General features: G+C 41.4%; 1 protein-coding gene across 1 annotated transcript in view; it reads left to right on the top strand.

Annotated features, from left to right (window-relative positions):
- Positions 1-20,098, top strand: part of dvl3b (dishevelled segment polarity protein 3b) — a 74,507-nt gene that overhangs the window by 18,242 nt on the left and 36,167 nt on the right. Inside the window, exon 2 of the mRNA XM_079825696.1 lies at positions 13,198-13,267. Coding sequence (XP_079681822.1) covers positions 13,198-13,267 — 70 coding nt within the window. The remainder of the gene's footprint in view (positions 1-13,197; positions 13,268-20,098) is intronic.

Here is a 20,098-nt window from a genome sequence, read left to right as displayed (position 1 = left end):
ACTGACAGTGCAAATTCACAGTGCAAAAAATCTTCAGAAAGTGCACAGGTTGCTACAATAAATCTAAAATCTTTTTTTTTTTTTATAAAGAAAAATACTAATCAGAAAACTTAACAGGATGTTAGAACTTGTTCTCTACACTACACTCAGACGCACACACTCACAAACAAAATTAATGGGTTTAGTTAAATTGTAATGCATTACGAATTTCCTGAATCCTTATTAAAACTAAAGAGGTGATTTTCTCTGTCTTTTGTTGTTTGATTAATATTAAGAGCACAAATGGAAGCAGGTTAATGGACTGCTGTCACTTTAAGACCGAATGATGACCGAAAATGACAATAGATGTTAGTCATAGTTTTTGTCATTCAAAGCTGGTTTTGATTTGTCTCGTTTTTGTCTGTGAAAAATGTTGTTGATTAAAATACTGACAAATTTTTTGTCAACGAAATTAACATAGCAACAGATTGAAAAATGAATGGGCCAAAAAAGGCAAGTGAATAAAAACGTGTCTTTAGTCTTGCAAACTATACCACCCCTGCTTTACTACTGTTATTAACAAGCTAACGCTAACTTGTCATGCTTGTCAATTACTCTTTTAATAATCGATTTTTATCGATTTTATCGATTCGTTGTTGCAGCCCTACTGACGATGAATTGTCATGCAAATGATTGCGATTAATGATTTAACAAAACATAATAATACATAATAATACCAAATTATAATAAAATAATATTTATATGATGCATTATTTTGTAGACTGATTAAAACCATAAACCCTAATCTCATATGAAGTGCTTCAATTTGATTTATTTGCTCAGTGAAATTTAAACGGTACAATTATTGCGGTAATCTCAAATAATTGTGATTAGATCGGATAACCACCTTCAGATGCTTAATCAATAGCTGCGAGAGACCTAATATTCACAGAGATTAAAAAAGAGGAATCATTAGCCTTGTTCATTATCAAGGAAGCAAAGACTGAAATGTTTTCTTGGCGCACTGAGAGAGGGAAATGAACCATAAATTGTAAAATTTAGTTGGAGTTCAATTACAGAGATCATTTCTCAGGCCATATTGCTGAATTTGACTCTGTTGATTGTCATATGGCACAGCTGGTAAACTTACACATACAGACTCGCTGTCAGCGTACTGATACTGCTTATTAATTGTTTGCTTTGCAGATTTGCAGCGGACAGATTGTGTGTGTGAGATAGTGTGTGCAGTATCAAGAACATGGTTTGTAATTTACACTTAACCACCTTTGATACAGGTTAAGATTTATAATTTATTCGGTGAATAAAAGAGTGGTCAGTCTGGCAAACGTAAGCAGCAGAGAGCACTCACAGGCCGAATTGTTCTCTCTGATGGAAGTGATGTTTCTTTAAAGAAGACTGACCTACTTTCCCTGCTTTATTTTCCTGTCTTGTCCTCTCTCTTGTGCACGTGTGAGTACAGTTCTTCAAGTGAGTTGGACAGTATTAGCATATTGTATGCGTGTGTGATTTCCCCGTTTTCAGCATTGTGTGTATTTTGTGTCTCTGTGGGTTTTCGTTGCATCACTGGCTCATTGTCTGGCGGTTTCAGGATTTGGACCGACTGACTGCATCTCTAAGGCAAGGGATAGAATAAACCAATGATTGATGAGCACTTTGGGAGTGCTTACATCCCTTTCTTTTCACTGTCATTTACTGCCCTTTTCTCTTATATTCTCTCTCTCCTCCTCCTCCTCCTCCACTTCTTCTGCTGTGGGAGTCCAGGCTTGTTTTCTGGACAAGATCTAATCAACTCGGGCTATGAAGAAGGAAGGCCTCTTCATTAGAGATTGGCTCTGCTTACAAATCAATGGGCCTGTCTACACACATGAGCCATCTGCACACACTGCCCCAATTCCACTGGGCTAGCCTGATGAAGGCTGTGTGTGTGTGTGTGTGTGTGCAAGTATAGTGTACTTTTATTTCTAAAGTAGATGGAAAAGAGACGGAGGAATATGTAAGACACAAATGTTGGTATGATGGCGTTATGGTGCTTGTAACGAATGAAGGAGATCTTAGGCTGAACCAGCTGGAAACCCCCCTCACAATTGTCACAAGATTTCCTGTCAGTCAAACCGGACTTGTTGTCTCAAGAGACAGTTTGAATGTCAGGCAGATGAAGAGTTCACTGAATCTAGAACCTTGCAAAGGTGTGCACGTCCATCTGTCACTGAGCATAGATTATTTCATTCATTTTAAGGGTTTTTAGTTCACTAAAAAATGTTGTTGTTCCCATAAAAAAGGAGATATTTTGAAAAATGTTCATGCTGCTTTTTCATTTTTCTAAACGAAAGCATTACAACTCAGTTGATGTTAAAGCAGCACTAGGTAACTTTTCAACCTTTATAATATATTTTCAAGACTCTTGTGATGATACATCGTCTTACAATAGGTTGAATGACACGTCTGCCATAGCCTGACGGGGTCTGTATCGTTTTTAATCAGACTTTTAAACTTCGGGTTTCGGGTAGTAACCCGAGAACAAAAAGAACTACAAAATTCGACTGCTTTACGGCATATACGCCACTTCCACCACCACCCCCACTTCCTTAAATTTGGACGTGCGAGCCCAACTATAATTTGTTTGCCGAATGTTATAGTCATGGCCGAAGCAGCACAGAAAAATAAGAAAGCAAAGGTTTTGTCGGAGGAAAGCAAAAAGAGGAAATGAGTAAGTGATCGGATTAAAGGCAGGACGAGGATCAACATTGGGCCAGCGTTTGCTCGTTGGCGTGAGCTGAAGGAGGAGGGGCTACATTCTTGCAAATAAATACATAAGACGTACAAAATCATATTTTTGGATACCTAACATGTCTGTGATATTTGTTTATTTGTCTTGCCTCAAGCTATAATGCAAATCGATTTTTGTCTATCATCTATGGTAGCTTGATATTATAATATTGACGATATATGGTTATTTCCTACCACTCAAACATTGAATTGAAGTATCATATAGATTCTGTAAAACGGGAACCACTAGACTAGGCTACTATAATGACGCTGGCTTTTAAACGTGAGCATCGCGATCATTTGGCGTTTGAAAAAAATAAAACCCATGAAATGATATTCATATGACATGCTGAAACATATGCCACTGTAACGTTACCTGGGATGAAGACATTTCACACGCGACGCAAGCAGAACACCTGCATGTGAACTCCATAGACAGGTGAACTCCTCCTGCAGTGTTCAGGGCTATCATAGCTGTCATGTCAACAAATACACGTGCGATGCATCCACTGATGTAGAATGACAGAGTTTACGACAGTAGTAGAGGACAATACTGTTTCCCAACTGTAGGGGGACCCCGAGAGCAAAAACTACCTAGTGCTGCTTTAATTGTCTTTAACTACTATATACTAACATTTAAATTAACTTGGTACAATGCACTTATTGTGCACATGCATGTTTTTATGTTATACTTATAGTATTTAAAAAATACCTGCATTTAATTTATTACACTGTTGACCTTTCCCTTACACCTTAACCCACCCTTAAACCTAACCATACCATCAAACCTGTCCTTAACCTTAGAGCAGGTGTTATTTGCAATACACCATGAACACAATAAGCACATTGTATTTGTACCAAACATTTTTACATCGTAAATAACATTAGTACAGTAGCACAGTAACATAGTGAGGTGCACTTATAATGTTTATATGATTTCTACATCAAAATTGTCATAATTTAGAAATAAATGGCTATTTTCCATCCTGATTTTAGCCTCTGATTTGAACGCTCTGTTTGAAGACTTCAGTGTAAACGCCCTCTGCTGTGATTGGCTAGCATCTTTGCATATGAAATAAGTATTACATGTGGAACGCTCGTAAAGACTTTTACTACGTTTTTACTATTAAAGGCCCTTTCACACCGGACGCGTAACGAAAAAGCGAAGCGGAAAAAGCGAATATTCGCGTTAAAACTATTCACACCAGCCGCGACGCGAGTTTGCGTCTTTTCAGAGCTCCAACATTCCAAAACATTCGCGGCGAAAGCTGAGAAACACGGACACGTAATCATTCAGTGGAGATAAGCTTTTAATTTTCTTTAAAAGACAGAGAAGAAGGTTTTGGGTGCACCCAGTCTTAAAGAACAGAGAGTCTGAAGGGGAGTATGCTAATCTTGTACAAGAGCTAAAACTTTATCATGGCCGGTTCCGAACTTACTTTCAAATGTCCGTTGGACAATTTGAGGAGCTCCTCCAGACAGAGACGGTAGCAGCGCATCTGACGACACACACACACACACACACACACACACACACACACACACACACACACACACACACACACACACACACACACACTCAGGAACGGCTCGATCCGGAGCTGCTGTGTTTCCAGTTGAGTCACAATGTAAACATTTAAGTGCCACAGTCGTACTGACGGAAACACATTCACTTTCTATAGTCGCGGACGCAATTCGATTTAAAAAAAAAAAATCAATGTATTGATTATGATATCGTAGTCTGTAGCCTATAGTGGACAAACACAGCTGCATCTGTACAGCTGTAAACACAACTACAGCTGTAATCTCGTGAGAAATGCGACACCTGGCAAAGGTTAATGTTGATTGAATGGCTAGTGACATCAACTGGACATTTCGTCACCTTTGTTTCCTTGTATGTGATTGGTTTAAGCCTTTTCTGTCGCTGCGAGTGTTAAAAAAAATCGACATCGAAACGGAAAAAATAAACATTGTTTTTTCGCCACAGCACATTCGCGTTCGGTGTGAAAGCTCTCATTACACAAACAGCTGATCAAAAAATAAAACCATCGCGCGAATTATTTGCGCGTCAAAATCGCGTCCAGTGTGAAAGGACCTTAAAGCTGTTGAAAAGAGTTGATTATTGCATTATATTTATATCTATTCCATCAAATGAAAGGCTGCAGTCATGGGCATTGGAAGCAGAAAAAATGTTGGTGGGTCCTCTCTCATCAAATACAAATATACCACCTTGTTTACTAAACGTCTGGTTGGGCCAGAGAAAATTACGGAAATCACTTAATCATTTAGAGCAGCAATAGTGTAGGGGTAATAGACGCATGGCAGAAAGTTTTGACGCAAATCGACCCGAGGTTCGAATCCGCCCTTTGTCAAACTTGCTCTACTCCCTTTTCCCATCACAAATCAGATCGGAAAGGCATTTATTTTCAATAAAAATTAAGAAAATATTAAAAAAGTGGAAATAAAGCGTCTAACGTGTTTAATAATAAGTGTTGGTTAGGGGTAGGTAAACAGACATGTGCTGAGGGTACGCCTACACTAATCCGGATCAATTTGAAAACAAAGTTCTCGTCTAAAAACGCTCCACATCCACACTATCGTTTTCCAAAAGTTTCTCACCCACACTGAAACATCTGAAACGCTCACATCCCCGTATTGCGCATGAGTAAAACCTAAGACGTTTCGAAATAGGCTAACTGCCGTCGACACAACCAACGTGACAAACTGCTTTTACAGAGAGCACGCTGGGGACTATTTTCAGGCGCTGTGTAATATCATTGCGCCTCTGCACTCATGATATGACACAAAGTTCCTTGATCATTACGCAGGAATGAGAGTATAGTTCCCAGCCATATCGGTCTAGAAAATCACAACTTTTCATTTTCCGTAGGTCTTAGTACACAATGTAACTATACACATCACAACATGTAAATAGGAAAATGTTGGCATTATTTTGTCACTTATTGAGCAGTAGGCTAGCTGGAGCCATTTACCTCCAGTCTTTGTGCTAAGCTAGGCTAGCAGTGGGTGCGTCAGACGGAGTTATGGGACGCACGGAGATGAGAATGGTATGTATGGACTTCTCTAACTCTGAGGGATACGGTGAATAAGCTTAAGTCCCAAAAAGTCGGCGTGTTCCTTTAGAAGTTGGCATGAAATGAAAATGAACCCTATCGATTTTCTAAATGCATTTTAGACAGTTCATCCATCCATGTTTTTAGTTTTTAGTTGCTTAAACCCGCCCCTGCAAGCTCATCTGCCTCCACTTTTGAGTGCCACGCCCATATCTCGACATCCAATCAACAACTGATGCATGAAACCAAGTCCACACCATACATTTTTTCTTTTCTGATAATCCGTTACACTCTAATGTATGTAAAAATATGGAAGTAAAGATCCGTTGCACTTTCTGTTTCATTGCGTCTTTACACTACTTTAATGGTGCGTTTGTTTTTGTCGTTTGACCTGATGACTATATGCTTTAGTACAACATTTTATAATTTTGCCAAACAGGAAGTCAAACCAATTTAGAAAGACATGAAGGTGGCAGAATTTTCAGTTATTTAACTATTATTCAAGTGAAAATATAACTCATATCTGAGCAGTATTTCTGTTCTTATCCAAGCTGAGGATTTCACATGAAACTGCTTTAGGAGAAATGGGACCTCATGCTGCTTAAGGAATGAGGAGAGCAGAGAAGAAGAACAGAATGAGAAAAGGAGGAGGAGAGCTGCTCTCTGAGCCTCTTATGTCACCATCCCTGCTGAGTTTTTATTGCATAGCCCAAGTCGGATTAGAGTCTGCACTGTGGAACAATGTGAAATCCACTCACTAAAAGCAACAAAAGTGCTCAGATTGGAATTCACTGAGAGCTGTCAATCATTGTGCTTATGCCAGAGTCTAGAGGCCTTTGGGATATAATCTGTTACTCACGCAAATACACACAGGCAGCTAGAGACCTCTCATTGCCTGCATTTCAGAAGCTTGCATGCTATCTATCTAGACAGCATTTTGGGCATCATCAACACAATCTAACCAAAGCCTGAGATTTGGCTTTAGAAGAATACAATACGAACAGATACAGTTGCAAGAAAAAGTATGTGAACCGCTTGCAGAATCTGTGAAAATTTTAATAATTTTAACTAAATAAAAGAGATCATACAAAATGCATGTTATTTTTTATTTAATTCAGTCCTGGATAAGATATTTTACTTAATTATTTTTTACATATAGTCCACCAGACGAAAAAATAGCTGAATTTATTAAAATAACCCCATTCAAAAGTTTATGAACCATTGATTCTCAATACTGTGTGTCGTTCCCTGGATAATCCACGGCTGTTTTTTTGTTTTGTGATGTTGTTCTTGAGTCTCTTGTTTGTCCTGAGCAGTTAAACTGACCAATGTTCTTCAGAAAAATCCTCCAGGTCCTGCACATTCTCCAGTTTTCCAGCATCTTTTGCACATTTGAGCCCTCTCCAGCAGGGACTGTATTATTTTGAGATCCATCTTTTCACATTGAGGACAATTGAGAGACTCAAACACAACTACTAGAAAAGGTTGAAACATTCACTGATGCTCCAGAAAGAAACACACGATGCATTAAGAGCTTTTGAAGATCAAGGTAAATTGTACTCAATTTGTCTTCTGGGAAACATGTATCTTCTGTTGCTTCTGAAGGGCAGGACTAAATGAAAAAATATATATATTTAAACAAAATAAGAAACATTTGGACATCTTCTTCATCCTGCTCAAAAGTTTTCACCCCCAGCTCTTAATGCATCGTGTGTTTCCTTCTGGAGCATCAGTGAATGTTTCAACCTTTTCTAGTAGTTGTGTTTGAGTCTCTCAATTGTCCTCAGTGTGAAAAGATGGATCTCAAAATAATACAGTCCCTGCTGGAGAGGGTTCAACTTCAAACTGAAGAATGTGCAGGACCTGGAGGATTTTTCTGAAGAGCATTGGTCAGTTTAACTGCTCAGGACAAACAAGAGACTCAAGAACAACATCACAAAAACAAAAAAACAGCCGTGGATTATCCAGGGAACGACACACACACACACACACACACACACACACACACACACACACACACACACACACACACACACACACACACACACACACACACACACACACACACACACACACACACACACACAGAGCCGTGGATCATCCAGGGAACGACACACAGTATTGAGAACCAAGGGTTCATAAACTTTTGAACGGGGTTATTTTAATAAATTCAACTATTTTCTTACATTTATATTTATTTACATTTATGCATTTAGCAGACGCTTTTATCCAAAGCGACTTACAACTTGGGGGTACACGAAGCGATTGGTCATGAAGAGTCGAGTGAGTGCAACAAGTGCCTGAAATACTGAGACCGTGTACATTGCTCAGTGTAGCACAGGCTAGAGTAGGGAGAGAAAGAGGAGGAGAAAGAGGAAAGGAAATGTATTTTTTTTATGATGTTAAGTAGTCACGGAAGAGCTGAGTTTTTAGTTGACTTTTGAATGTTGTCAATGATTCTGCGTTTCGGATGGTGTTGGGAAGATCGTTCCACCAGCTGGGAACGTTGAATGAAAATGTTCTGGAAAGGGATTTTTTGCCTCTCTGTGATGGTACCACAAGCCGTCGCTCCTTAGCTGAGCAAAGGCTTCTGGTGGGGGTGTGGATTTGTAGGAGCGAGTCAAAGTATGCAGGAGCTGAGCGCTTGGTGGCTCTGTCTTGTGGACTAAATGTAAACATTTTTTATGTAAAATATCTTATTCAGGACAGTAATAAATAAAAAAAATAACATGCATTTTGTATTATATCTTTTAGTTCAAATTATTCACATTTTCACAGATTCTGCGAGCGGTTCACATACTTTTTCGTGCCACTGTACAAACACACAGGCACAATCATATTGGGACACCGAATGAGATCTGAGAGGCTCTGGCTCATGACTTGAACAGATGTGAATCCAGCAGATACAGTCACTGTCGAAGGGTTTCATTAGATCAGCTTCATCTGGCAGGAAGAGAGAGATGATGTATGAGACACAAATAAAGCCCTGATTGTGGATGTAAAAAAGATAAAACATCGGATTTCATGATGTCGGTTTGAATTCATTTCATACAAATTAAGTTTGATCTTCTGAGACAAGGGGAGGAGGAAAGCAATCAGATCAGATTGAAGCTTGCTTATCTCAAATGCTGCCATTTGTTATGTGCAATATGCATCAGATGGTCCAAGGCTATCTATCGCTGAGAGTAGATCAAATGCAACGTGTCAGTATAGACCACAGGAAAGCATTCACATGTGTATTTGTTTGTCAGTCAGGGAGCCAATATGTCCTGGTGTTTGGTATGAGATGTGTGTGATTAAAGATAGCCGCATGGTTTTGATTTATATTGCATGAATGCAATCATGATCACTCAGTAGATTTTTATTATTAATAGATGACATGGTCTGTTTCAGCAAACCTAGCCAGCTGTCTTTCACCCGCTTCCTCTTTGACAAAGGTTTCCATGGTGACAGGAGTCAGTGGGGTCAGCACCTTTTTAAGGAGCAGCTGGGAAGGGGGAGGTACTAGGAGGTGCATGCCATGAATTTTATTTTATGGGAGACTAAATTAACCTGTGTGCGTGCGAGGGGGCTTTTATAAATGGAGCTGATCATTGTGGCTTTACTTATTTAGGGGTGTTTGCTAAGTCAAGCCCCTCACTATTACTATGGCCTCTTTTAAGCTAGTAAGCAACCATTTTAGCAACCAGAACCAGAACACAATAGTAAATGCTTAGCAACCAGCCAGAACACCATAGCAACTGCTTGCATTAACAACCAATGAGAACACCTTAGCAACCACCTGGCGATGCCATAACAACCATCAAACCACAACAGCAAATGCTTTGTCAACCAGCCAGAACACAATAGATAAGGAATAATTGACGACTGGCCATTGAATTATTAGAAATAATGCACACCCAAGGTGGCAATCCAGGTGCATGATTTTCTAATAATTCAATGGACCGGGGTCAATTATTCTGCTTATACTTCAGTTAGCACCAGGGCTTGACATTAACACCCGCTTACCCGCCATTTGCGGGTGGATTTCAGCTGTGGTGTGTAACACAGTCACTCCCACTAGCCACTTTGGCGGGTTGAATTTTATTGTAGTCTTCTCAAAAGGCATCTGTTATAATGTGTTGCGCATTATAACCAATCACACACGATTCTTTTGAGCTTATGAATGCTAATAATCAGAGGTGTTCAGATTAGTCATCGCTGAAACGCCGGAGTTTTGTTCAGAGCACGCTCTCACTCACTGAGATCTGCACTCTCATCATAAACAACAAAGCAGAGATGTTCATGCGATGTGCGTATGAGATGCATTCATCATACAGTGATTGACTATTTTTGTCCTGTTTCAGCGGCTAAAATAGTACCATAATGTGGTATGTGACTGGCATAAAGTTGGCTTGACGTTGGACGTTCGATATTCGCAAATTCAGGGTCTCTAAAGTTACTTATGACATTGATATTCACGTTTCTAACATCGATTGCATTTGAAGAGAATGACTTACATTAAAAAAACCTGACTGTAAGTGTTCATCTAGGTGTCCGGTATGATGCACACCTTTTAGATTTGTGATATTTAATCAAATAAACGGTCAAATCACATGAAAATATGGATATGTATTTCACTAGGCGACTGTATGGGCTTATACACAAAATATGCTAGATTTAAATGCTCTATAGCTGATAGAACACTGCTGAGAATGTTGCTTGTGATGAGAATATGGCTTGAGAATAAATTATATTTACAACCAAAAAATCTTTTTTTTTCCAGACAAGCAACTGTTTTCTCTGTCTAGATTAAGATTGTACATTTTACACAAAAATGTATTAGAGCTAAAAATGACCTGTCATGTTATACATTTCATGTAGACTTGATTTGGGTGTGTACAGTGGTCATTTACAGTACATATAGCTAACAACAAATTTCCCAACAACAACATTTTGGCCAGTGAAAATGCTGAGTGGCTACTAGTAACTTTGGAAAACCACTAGCCACAGTGGCTGTTGAGCAAAAAAGTTAATGTCAAGCCCTGGTTACCACACCTCAAGACATTTCAGATGTTGCATTTCGAGAGTCAGGACCATAAAACGCTCTTGTGTATGGGGCTGATTTCTTATACATCTCATCCCACGCCTCTGTTGCTAATTTCAACATTAGATTAATGAGATTAAAGGGTTAGTTCACCCAAAAATGATAATTCTGTCATTAATTTCTCACCCTCATGTCGTTCCAGCTTCCAAACCCGCAAGTCGTTCATCTTCAGAACACAAATGAAGATCTTTTGATGAAATCTGAGAGCTTTCTGTCCCTCCATTGACCGCTACGCAACTCCCACTTTGACGCTTCAAAAAGTTCGTAAAGAGATCATAAAATGAATCCATATGAATTTATTCACATATAAACATTGATCAGCAAACATCAACAGAAGCTCAACCGAACCTACTTTGAACAAATGTGCTACGTAACACGAGAATGAACCTCATTGGTTCTTGCGGACATTATAAAATCGACAGAGACGCGCTGACAAAACGTTTCTGAGCGAGTGTGAGTCCGTATCATAGACCGTAAAAAACGACGATGCATCTTCATACCTTACACTGAATCAAAGTGAAGCCACCAACGTTTGAATATGGCGCTGACATGTTGCGCAGATTTGGGACCCAGTCAGAGCAGTAGTGATCTCGGGACCGGAGTCTGTGCAGTAGAGAGCAGGAAGTAGAGCCTCGATATCAAAAGCCCACTCACACTCTCACAGATGCAGAACAATTCATTATGTTGGTGTGAAATAAACAGTTATGAAAATTTAGAAATTTAAGCTAAAGCTCCAGTCTCCTCCCGAAAATTCAAAAAAAAGTATGTTAGTGCCTCAGTGACAACTTCACTCAGAGAAGCCGTCAATCTCAGCTGTCAATCATGACGTCACACCCCCCGTTTTTATAGTATCAAATAACTAACTAAACTTATTTAAAGAACGAACACTTGAAATGAGTGATAAAAACTGCCTAAAATGACAGAAGCCTTCTTTGGGAAACATTTTTTGAAGTGTAATTTGATTGTTTAGTTTGTCTCGTGTCCATTAGAGTACATGGAGGGGCGGGGCTTATGAGCCATACTGGGACCGGCCACCAGGGGGGCGATCGAGGCGCGGAGGCTTCAGTTTTCAACACAAGTGTGGCAGGCTTGGTCCGTACTCCTATGTGTGTGTGTGTGTTTGAGTGGGACAGAGAGAGGGAGAAAGAGAGAATGTGCTTTCTTCTGTACATAACGTCATTTTGTGGCACAACCATGGAAATAATTTGTCGTTTTTATCCTATTGGTTACTATATTCATTTGTTTGTTCAGTGTCGTTGTGGGTTTTGATTCTTTTGCTGTTGTCGGCTGTTAGGACCTTTGAAAAACCTGAAATCATTTGGCGAAGTGATATGAAACTGTAATGACTTGCCTGCAACTACTTTAGCTGTGCGTTTCCCTGAAAATAATTGCACACCTTTAAATGTTCGTCAACCAATCAGATTCAAGCATTCAACAGCCCTGTATTATAAAGTGCAACAGTGAAACATTCATTTGTTCCATAGGGATTTTAAAATAGTCTTCATTAAAGGGTTATAAGCAATGCACCAAACCAATCAGCTACGAGGTGAATCACAACACTACAAACTTTGATTTGAAACAAAAACGTTTTCGACAATTGGACGAAAAGACAAAGGTACAAGACTGTGAACGGTATTAGTGAGCGAAAGAACTACAATCCCATGAAGCATTGCGGACAGCATAATAAAAAAACTAATTTACAAATGTTGATTATATGAATAAAACGATATATACAAACATTTTATTATTTTGAGAGCGTAGGGAGATTGCGTCATTTGCAGTGCTTCATGGGAGTGGGTGGAGCTAAACAACTATTTTGGAGCAAGTTGCGTTTTTCTACACTCTGATTGGTGTAATGTTCTGTACAGCATCATGGGTAATGTAGTTTTTCAGAATATGTTAAAATCACACAGGCTGACGGCTTCAGCAGAAGCAAATGCCATCGATTAACAAGCTCATAGCTCACAGTAGGTCTGTCTGTAAAGGCTTATAAGTTATCATTCAAAATCAATTTCCTTATGGAGAACATAATGTTTTTACCTCCAGAACCCGACTGTTGTGCTCTATAGCAAATGCCTCGCTAAGAGGCAGAACTTTCACATTTTCTTCAGTCTAGTTTCTTTGTGTATCCGAGCTTACAGGTGATCTCGAACGAAACTGATTAAGCAGAATCAAATTAAAGAGGATTTGTTGTCCATGACAAGTGTGCTTTTGTTTGTATTTAGAGTGAAATGTTTAACTGTTAGGTGTCGTTTCATTATGTCTCTACAGGGTGGTGAAGGAAGAGATTTCTGATGACAACGCCAAACTACCGTGTTTCAACGGACGTGTTGTGTCATGGGTGAGTTAGCGTTCACACATGCAGACTGTATAGATCTCCCTCATCTCATTTCTCCTGCTTGTGTTTCATTAACCTCAGAATGTAACAGGACCTTCCTGCTCGATGTTGGCGGTAAAGGTTTGATTAGAAGGCCCAGGTGTGAGGGAAGTACGAGTCTCTGAACACGGGAGCTCAGAGATCAGTCAGTCAGGCGTGAGTGTGTGTTTGGATGCGTTAAATTGACCGCGAGTGTTTAGTGGTTAGCAAACATCTGCTCGTCCTCTGTCTATCCCAGAGACACAGGAGAGAATATTAAGATGGCTAATGGTATTTCCGCACCCTTGAAGGCCAGTTCAGGAAGGAGATGCTACTCGAAGGGTCGTTCCTAATGAAAGTCAGCGACTGAATACTCTCATGAAGGGCCCTTCGTTCCACATGGCAGTTGGCAATGCTTTCTTATGATGGTCATGTGATCCTGAATCATGAATCAATTTCAAGGTAATTTAAGAGCTTACTTGGTGTTTTAAAGAAACGTCCTTGTTTCTTTGTTTGCTTTTTGCCAACTGACATATATAGAGACTTTTTAACGACGCGTTTCCATGATCGTGTTTTCCATTACACGATCAATCCCTGTGAAAAAGAAGTGTGCATAACTGTATTGAATGTGCAATTGTAGTGTACTTCAAATCTTAAATGTATATTTTAAAACACTGTACTTGTTGGTAATATAATAGTAATGAAATTAAGAAGTAAACTTTCTCTTTTTCTTAACACACTTTTAAAAAGTCCACTTTGTAATAATGTCAAATTAAATGTTTTACTTTAAAGTACATTTAAAATCACTATGTTTTAATAATCTTTTGTGGTGCTTTAAAGAAGTACACTTATTTTGATGTGTTGACTATCATAATAAAGCACATGCAAAGTACTTGATTATAATTAGTGTAATAATCTAAAGTTAATGTATTTTAAATTCACTAAACTACAACTTCATCAATACAAATGTGTAATTACAAATATATGTAAATACACGACATTCAAGTTTCCATGGAAATTAAATTAAAGTATATTTTAGTTTTCCATAAATGCTTGTCAGTACATTTGACAGCACACTTTAACCATATTTCAAACAAATTTTAGGAAAAAAAAAACTATTTATTTCTTATTGCATTGAATATAAATTACATTTAAAGTATAATAATTTTCATTTAATTGCAATTAACATGCAATTCAATGTCTGAATACATTACATTCAGTTCACACTCAAGTATAGTCTTTTAAAGTTTATTATTTCAGTAATAAGTACACTTAAGTATGCTAAAGTGAACTTCTTTTTCACAAGAAGAGTGACAACTGCATTCTACAATTGAGTTTAGTCTTGAAATTTTAAAGTAATGAACACCAAATCGTCATGTTACGATGAAGTGAGTATGGAACTGAAGTGAATAACTAGTTGTTAAAGCTACACTGTGTAACTTTTTTAGTTTATTCTTAGCTAAAAACACTTAGTTCTTTCAAAAATATATGTGCTCATTAATGTATATTTACTTCTTTCAAGTAATAAAGTATTCTCGTAAGTTTATAATATGTCATTGAAAATACATATGGTTGAGGGGTTCGAATGCGGGTCGCCATGTTGCCCCTCCATCTTGAAAGTACATCAGCCAAAGAGGGACATACCCGTAAATTCAAGCTTCGCCTTTCGCGTTTTAACACTCGATGGCACCGTGTCGAATGTGGACGAGGTCGAACTGGAAGCCATGTTAATATTGGACTAAATCGGCCACCGTAGGAGTTAAAACGAAATCGGAATTGAGAGGAAGAGAAACTAATATTCACTGGATGGTCATATACCTTTTAACCGCTAGATGGGGGAAAATATCACACAGTGTAGCTTTAAAGGTGCAGTATGTAATATTGACAGTCCAGTACTGCAGTCCAAATTCAAAATATCGGAGAGAGTTGTTTCTCCTGCCCCCTCCTCATCAGATTTGATGCTCATGTGGGTTGCCAGTTTGAGGACACATAACAAGAGCGAGTGCAACTGACACTGCAAGGCGAGGAGACTTACACACTGTAAGTTGATTTATCCGTGTTTTAATATGTACCTGTTCATAGAGATATTTAGATGGATGCCGAAGCTTCTTAGATTGGGTAGAATCTGCGATCTCTGACCCAGTTTGTTTGCTGGCTTCCATGGCTGCTGCAATACGCTGTGTTTTCCGCCAACTGGCAACACGGGGTGTTGAAAAACTATTGGGTAAATTGGCAGTGGGCAGAATCACACAGACCAAAACAAAAACAGACATTCTGACATGGAACACACATTTCAAAGTAGAATAACTGGCTGTAGAATTGCTTTTCAGAGAAACAAATATGTTTCCTAAATATCTGCAAACATATTATTATATTTTTATGCTTTAGTGCAGTCAAAAATGACATGCAGCACCTTTAATGTTGTGTAGTTATTCTTGATTAGAGGCTGGCATCTTGTCTGAGGTGTGGTGTTGGGGGCTTAACTGAATAACTAGCAAGGGATAACCTAGATATTATGGTTGAGACAGTGCATGCTGACTAAATGATGCTGTTTAATGAGTATAAACCAAGCGGCAACCTCCCTCAGTTTCTCTTGATGCCAATACGGAAGTGACTTAAACTGCAATTCATCGACTGGCCGCTAGGGACAGGCTCCAGAAGGGAGCAGAATCTCATTGAGCCCCATGTTAAAATGCCCAAAAAACATGTTTACAGCCTGGTACAAATTGTGGTTTTGGTCTATATAGTTAATTTTGTCCTTCATGACGACTGTGAGGGGTTGCATTTTTTTTATAACTCATTCGTTTACATTATATAAAGCCTTAAAGGGTAACTAAACCCTAAACCAACTTTTTTTAGTTAATGATCTGTAATACTGGGGCTTTATTAATGCTGTTCATTGATTCGAGTAAATGTTTTGACATTTGAGTATAAAGTGTTTTAATTCTATAAAATATGGTGTAAAACCGCCAAAGTGCTGCCCTCTTAAGGTTGAACGGTGGCTACTGCAGTTGAATTTTCCTATTGGACGTTGTGGTACATCGTGACGTAGGATGGTACCTCCAACGGCTCACTATCCGCGCCCCTGGCACGAGCTCACCACGCCCTCAGAAATATTTCCCCCAATCACACGATGAGAACGGCTTCACTCCAGTATGAACTGTCATATTACATGAAGTAGAAACATTATGAATGAAAATGACTTGACACTTGCTTTAACATTGTATTGAAGAAAATACGGTTAAATAATGAAGTTGTTGTAACGTGGGATCCACTGGAGGCAAGTTGAAGGACCCAAGTGCAGTTTATTCCAAATTAAACATAAATCTCAACAAAAACTTAAAACAAAGACTTGGCTTAACTTGGTCAAAACATAAAACAAAGTCATGGCATGGCTAAACAAAACTCACCACCAGCAGGTTACAACGTTAATAACAGACAAAGACACATGGCAAACATGAGGGCTAAAATACACACACAGACTAATGACAAGACAAGTGACACCTGTGAACAGTGATGAGACAATGAACCAATGACAGGACAAGACAAGATCACATGAGGGCATGGGATTCACATGACACTGAAACATGACAAAACCAGGAAGTGCATGACAAGACTGTGAACAAGACACTAAAACAAAGCAAGAACATGATAAACTAAAACATGAACCAAGAACAATGAACATGAACCAACACCAAGACACCATGTGACAGATCCCCCCCTCTATGGGCGGCCCCTGACGCCCAAACAACACCAACACATCAATAACCTAACAAAGAGTCTTAACAAAAAGTCTTGGGGGGCGGTCTTGGGGGAGGGATGGGGGGCCAGGCCCGTGCAGGGGCACCGGACCCAGACATGACACGGCCGGGCCTGGGAGCGTGGGCGGACCTGGACCCTGTGGCGTGGGCGGACCTGGACCCTGTGGCGTGGGCGGACCTGGACCCTGTGGCGTGGGCGGACCTGGACCCTGTGGCGTGGGCGGACCTGGACCCTGTGGCGTGGGCGGACCTGGACCCTGTGGCGTGGGCGGACCTGGACCCTGTGGCGTGGGCGGACCTGGACCCTCAGGCGTGGGAGGCCATGGCGGCAACGGCAGTTCATCAGGCCATGGCGGTAATGGCGGTTCAGGGGCCCACAGAGGCGTGGCCTTCATGGCCTCCATGTACCCCCTGCCCCCCCCCAAAATTTTCTTGGGTGGGACAGCGGGGCCGTGGGCTGGAGCCTGGACGGGGCCGTGGGCTGGAGCCTGGACGGGGCCGTGGGCTGGAGCCTGGACGGGGCCGTGGGCTGGAGCCTGGACGGGGCCGTGGGCTGGAGCCTGGACGGGGCCGTGGGCTGGAGCCTGGACGGGGCCGTGGGCTGGAGCCTGGACGGGGCCGTGGGCTGGAGCCTGGACGGGGCCGTGGGCTGGAGCCTGGACGGGGCCGTGGGCTGGAGCCTGGACGGGGCCGTGGGCTGGAGCCTGGACGGGGCCGTGGGCTGGAGCCTGGACGTGGGCTGGAGCCTGGACGTGGGCTGGAGCATGGACGTGGGCTGGAGCATGGACGTGGGCTGGAGCATGGACGTGGGCTGGAGCATGGACGTGGGCTGGGCTCACTGGGGTGGAGAGTACTGTGGGAACGTGGAGCTCCTCATCCACCGTTCCCACAGTAAAAGATGAGCCACTCAACTGAAGTGCATAGTCAATATATCCAGCTAGAGTTCCTGGAGAATTGCTCTCTGGCATCAAATACCTTAAAAGGTCATTAAGTCCATTTAAGAAAATACCCTTGAGGGCAACATCATTAAAGTTCACCTGGTAGCAAAGTCCACAAAACTCCTCCACATAGTTCTCTATGGCTTGGTTTCCCTGGCGTAGACGAAGCAAGGATACAACTGCTGGGTCCATTTTGTAGGTCTGTTATTCTGTAACGTGGGATCCACTGGAGGCAAGTTGAAGGACCCAAGTGCAGTTTATTCCAAATTAAACATAAATCTCAACAAAAACTTAAAACAAAGACTTGGCTTAACTTGGTCAAAACATAAAACAAAGTCATGGCATGGCTAAACAAAACTCACCACCAGCAGGTTACAACGTTAATAACAGACAAAGACACATGGCAAACATGAGGGCTAAAATACACACACAGACTAATGACAAGACAAGTGACACCTGTGAACAGTGATGAGACAATGAACCAATGACAGGACAAGACACTGCAGTTCAATTCGCACTGCAGTAAACTCGCGCACCACCGCTTACAATGCCGGTCTCCTAACGGGGGATATGAGGGAGTACAAAGCTTCATGTTACGCTCTCCGGCGCGCCGTTAAAGCCGCAAAACTCCGCTATAAAGACCGAGTGGAATCTCATTTCCAACTCAACGACTCCCGGCGGATGTGGCAGGGACTGAGAACCATCTGTGCTTTTGGAACTAAATCCTCTGCAGAGGTGAGAGCTGATCCGTTACTGGTGAACGAGTTAAACTCTTTCTACGCTCGCTTTGATGGTAATCGCGGCAGCGCGACTCCGGCGAGTGACGCGTCAGAGAGAGTCCCTCAGAGCAGCAACGGTCACGTGATCTCTGTCTCGGAGGACGAGGTTCGGAGGGCACTCAAACGTGTGGATGTCAGGAAAGCTGCTGGGCCGGATGGTATTTCAGGTCGTGTTCTGCGGTCCTGTGCTGATCAGCTGGCAGGGCTCTTTACATCCATATTTAACGAGTCCCTTGCTACATCTGTTGTCCCCACCTCCTTCAAACGATCCTCCATCATCCCTGTACCTAAGATCAGTAAACCCTCTTGCCTAAATGACTATCGTCCAGTGGCTCTCACATCTTTAGTCATGAAGGTCTTTGAGAGACTCATTAAAAACAACATTTGCTCCTCCATTCCTGACACTTTGGACCCTCTTCAGTTTGCCTATCGTCCCAATAGATCGACTGAAGATGCCATTTCTCACGTCCTTCACTCCTGCCTCACTCACATCGACAGCAAAAGTGGGAACTATGTCAGGCTGCTATTTATTGACTATAGCTCAGCCTTTAACACCATAGTTCCCATTAAGCTAACACACAAACTCCTGGATCTAGGCCTGAATTCTTCTCTCTGCCTCTGGATTGAAGATTTCCTCACTGGCAGACCCCAGGCGGTGAGAGTAGGCCAGTTCACCTCCACCTCCATCACCCTGAGTGTTGGAGCTCCACAGGGCTGTGTGCTGAGTCCCCTGCTCTACTCTCTCTACACCCATGACTGTTTGTCCACACACAGCTCCACCTCGATCATCAAGTTTGCTGATGATACTGTTGTCCTGGGTCTCATCTCCAACAACAATGAGACGGCATACTTGGACGAAGTGGAGCAACTGACATCATGGTGCCAGGACAACTGTCTCTCTCTGAATGTTAACAAGACCAAAGAACTGATTGTGGACTTCAGGAAGAGACAGCATCGGTCATACTCCCCTCTCATGATCAGCGGGACACCGGTAGAGAGAGTGAGCAGCTTCAAATACCTGGGTGTGAACATCTCCGAGGATCTGACCTGGACTACACACATCCAGACACAGGTGAAAAAAGCCAGGCAAAGACTGTACCACCTGCGCCAGCTGAGGAAATTCAGGGTTTCACCAGCCATCCTGAAAACTTTCTATCGAGGGGCGATAGAAAGTGTCCTGACTCAGTGCATCACAGCGTGGTACGGGAACAGCACCAGTCACGACTGCAAAGCCCTGCAAAGAGTGGTGCGCTTATCCGAGCGCATCTCAGGCTCAGCTCTCCCGTCTCTGCAGGACATCTTCACCAAACGCTGCAGAGGTAGAGCTACTAAAATCAT

The sequence above is a fragment of the Gobio gobio genome (genome assembly GCF_949357685.1).
Source record: "Gobio gobio genome assembly, chromosome: 9".
Taxonomy (NCBI): Eukaryota; Metazoa; Chordata; class Actinopteri; order Cypriniformes; family Gobionidae; genus Gobio; species Gobio gobio.
Note: the sequence above shows the minus strand (reverse complement) of the source record. Positions and strands in the feature narration are given on the sequence as shown.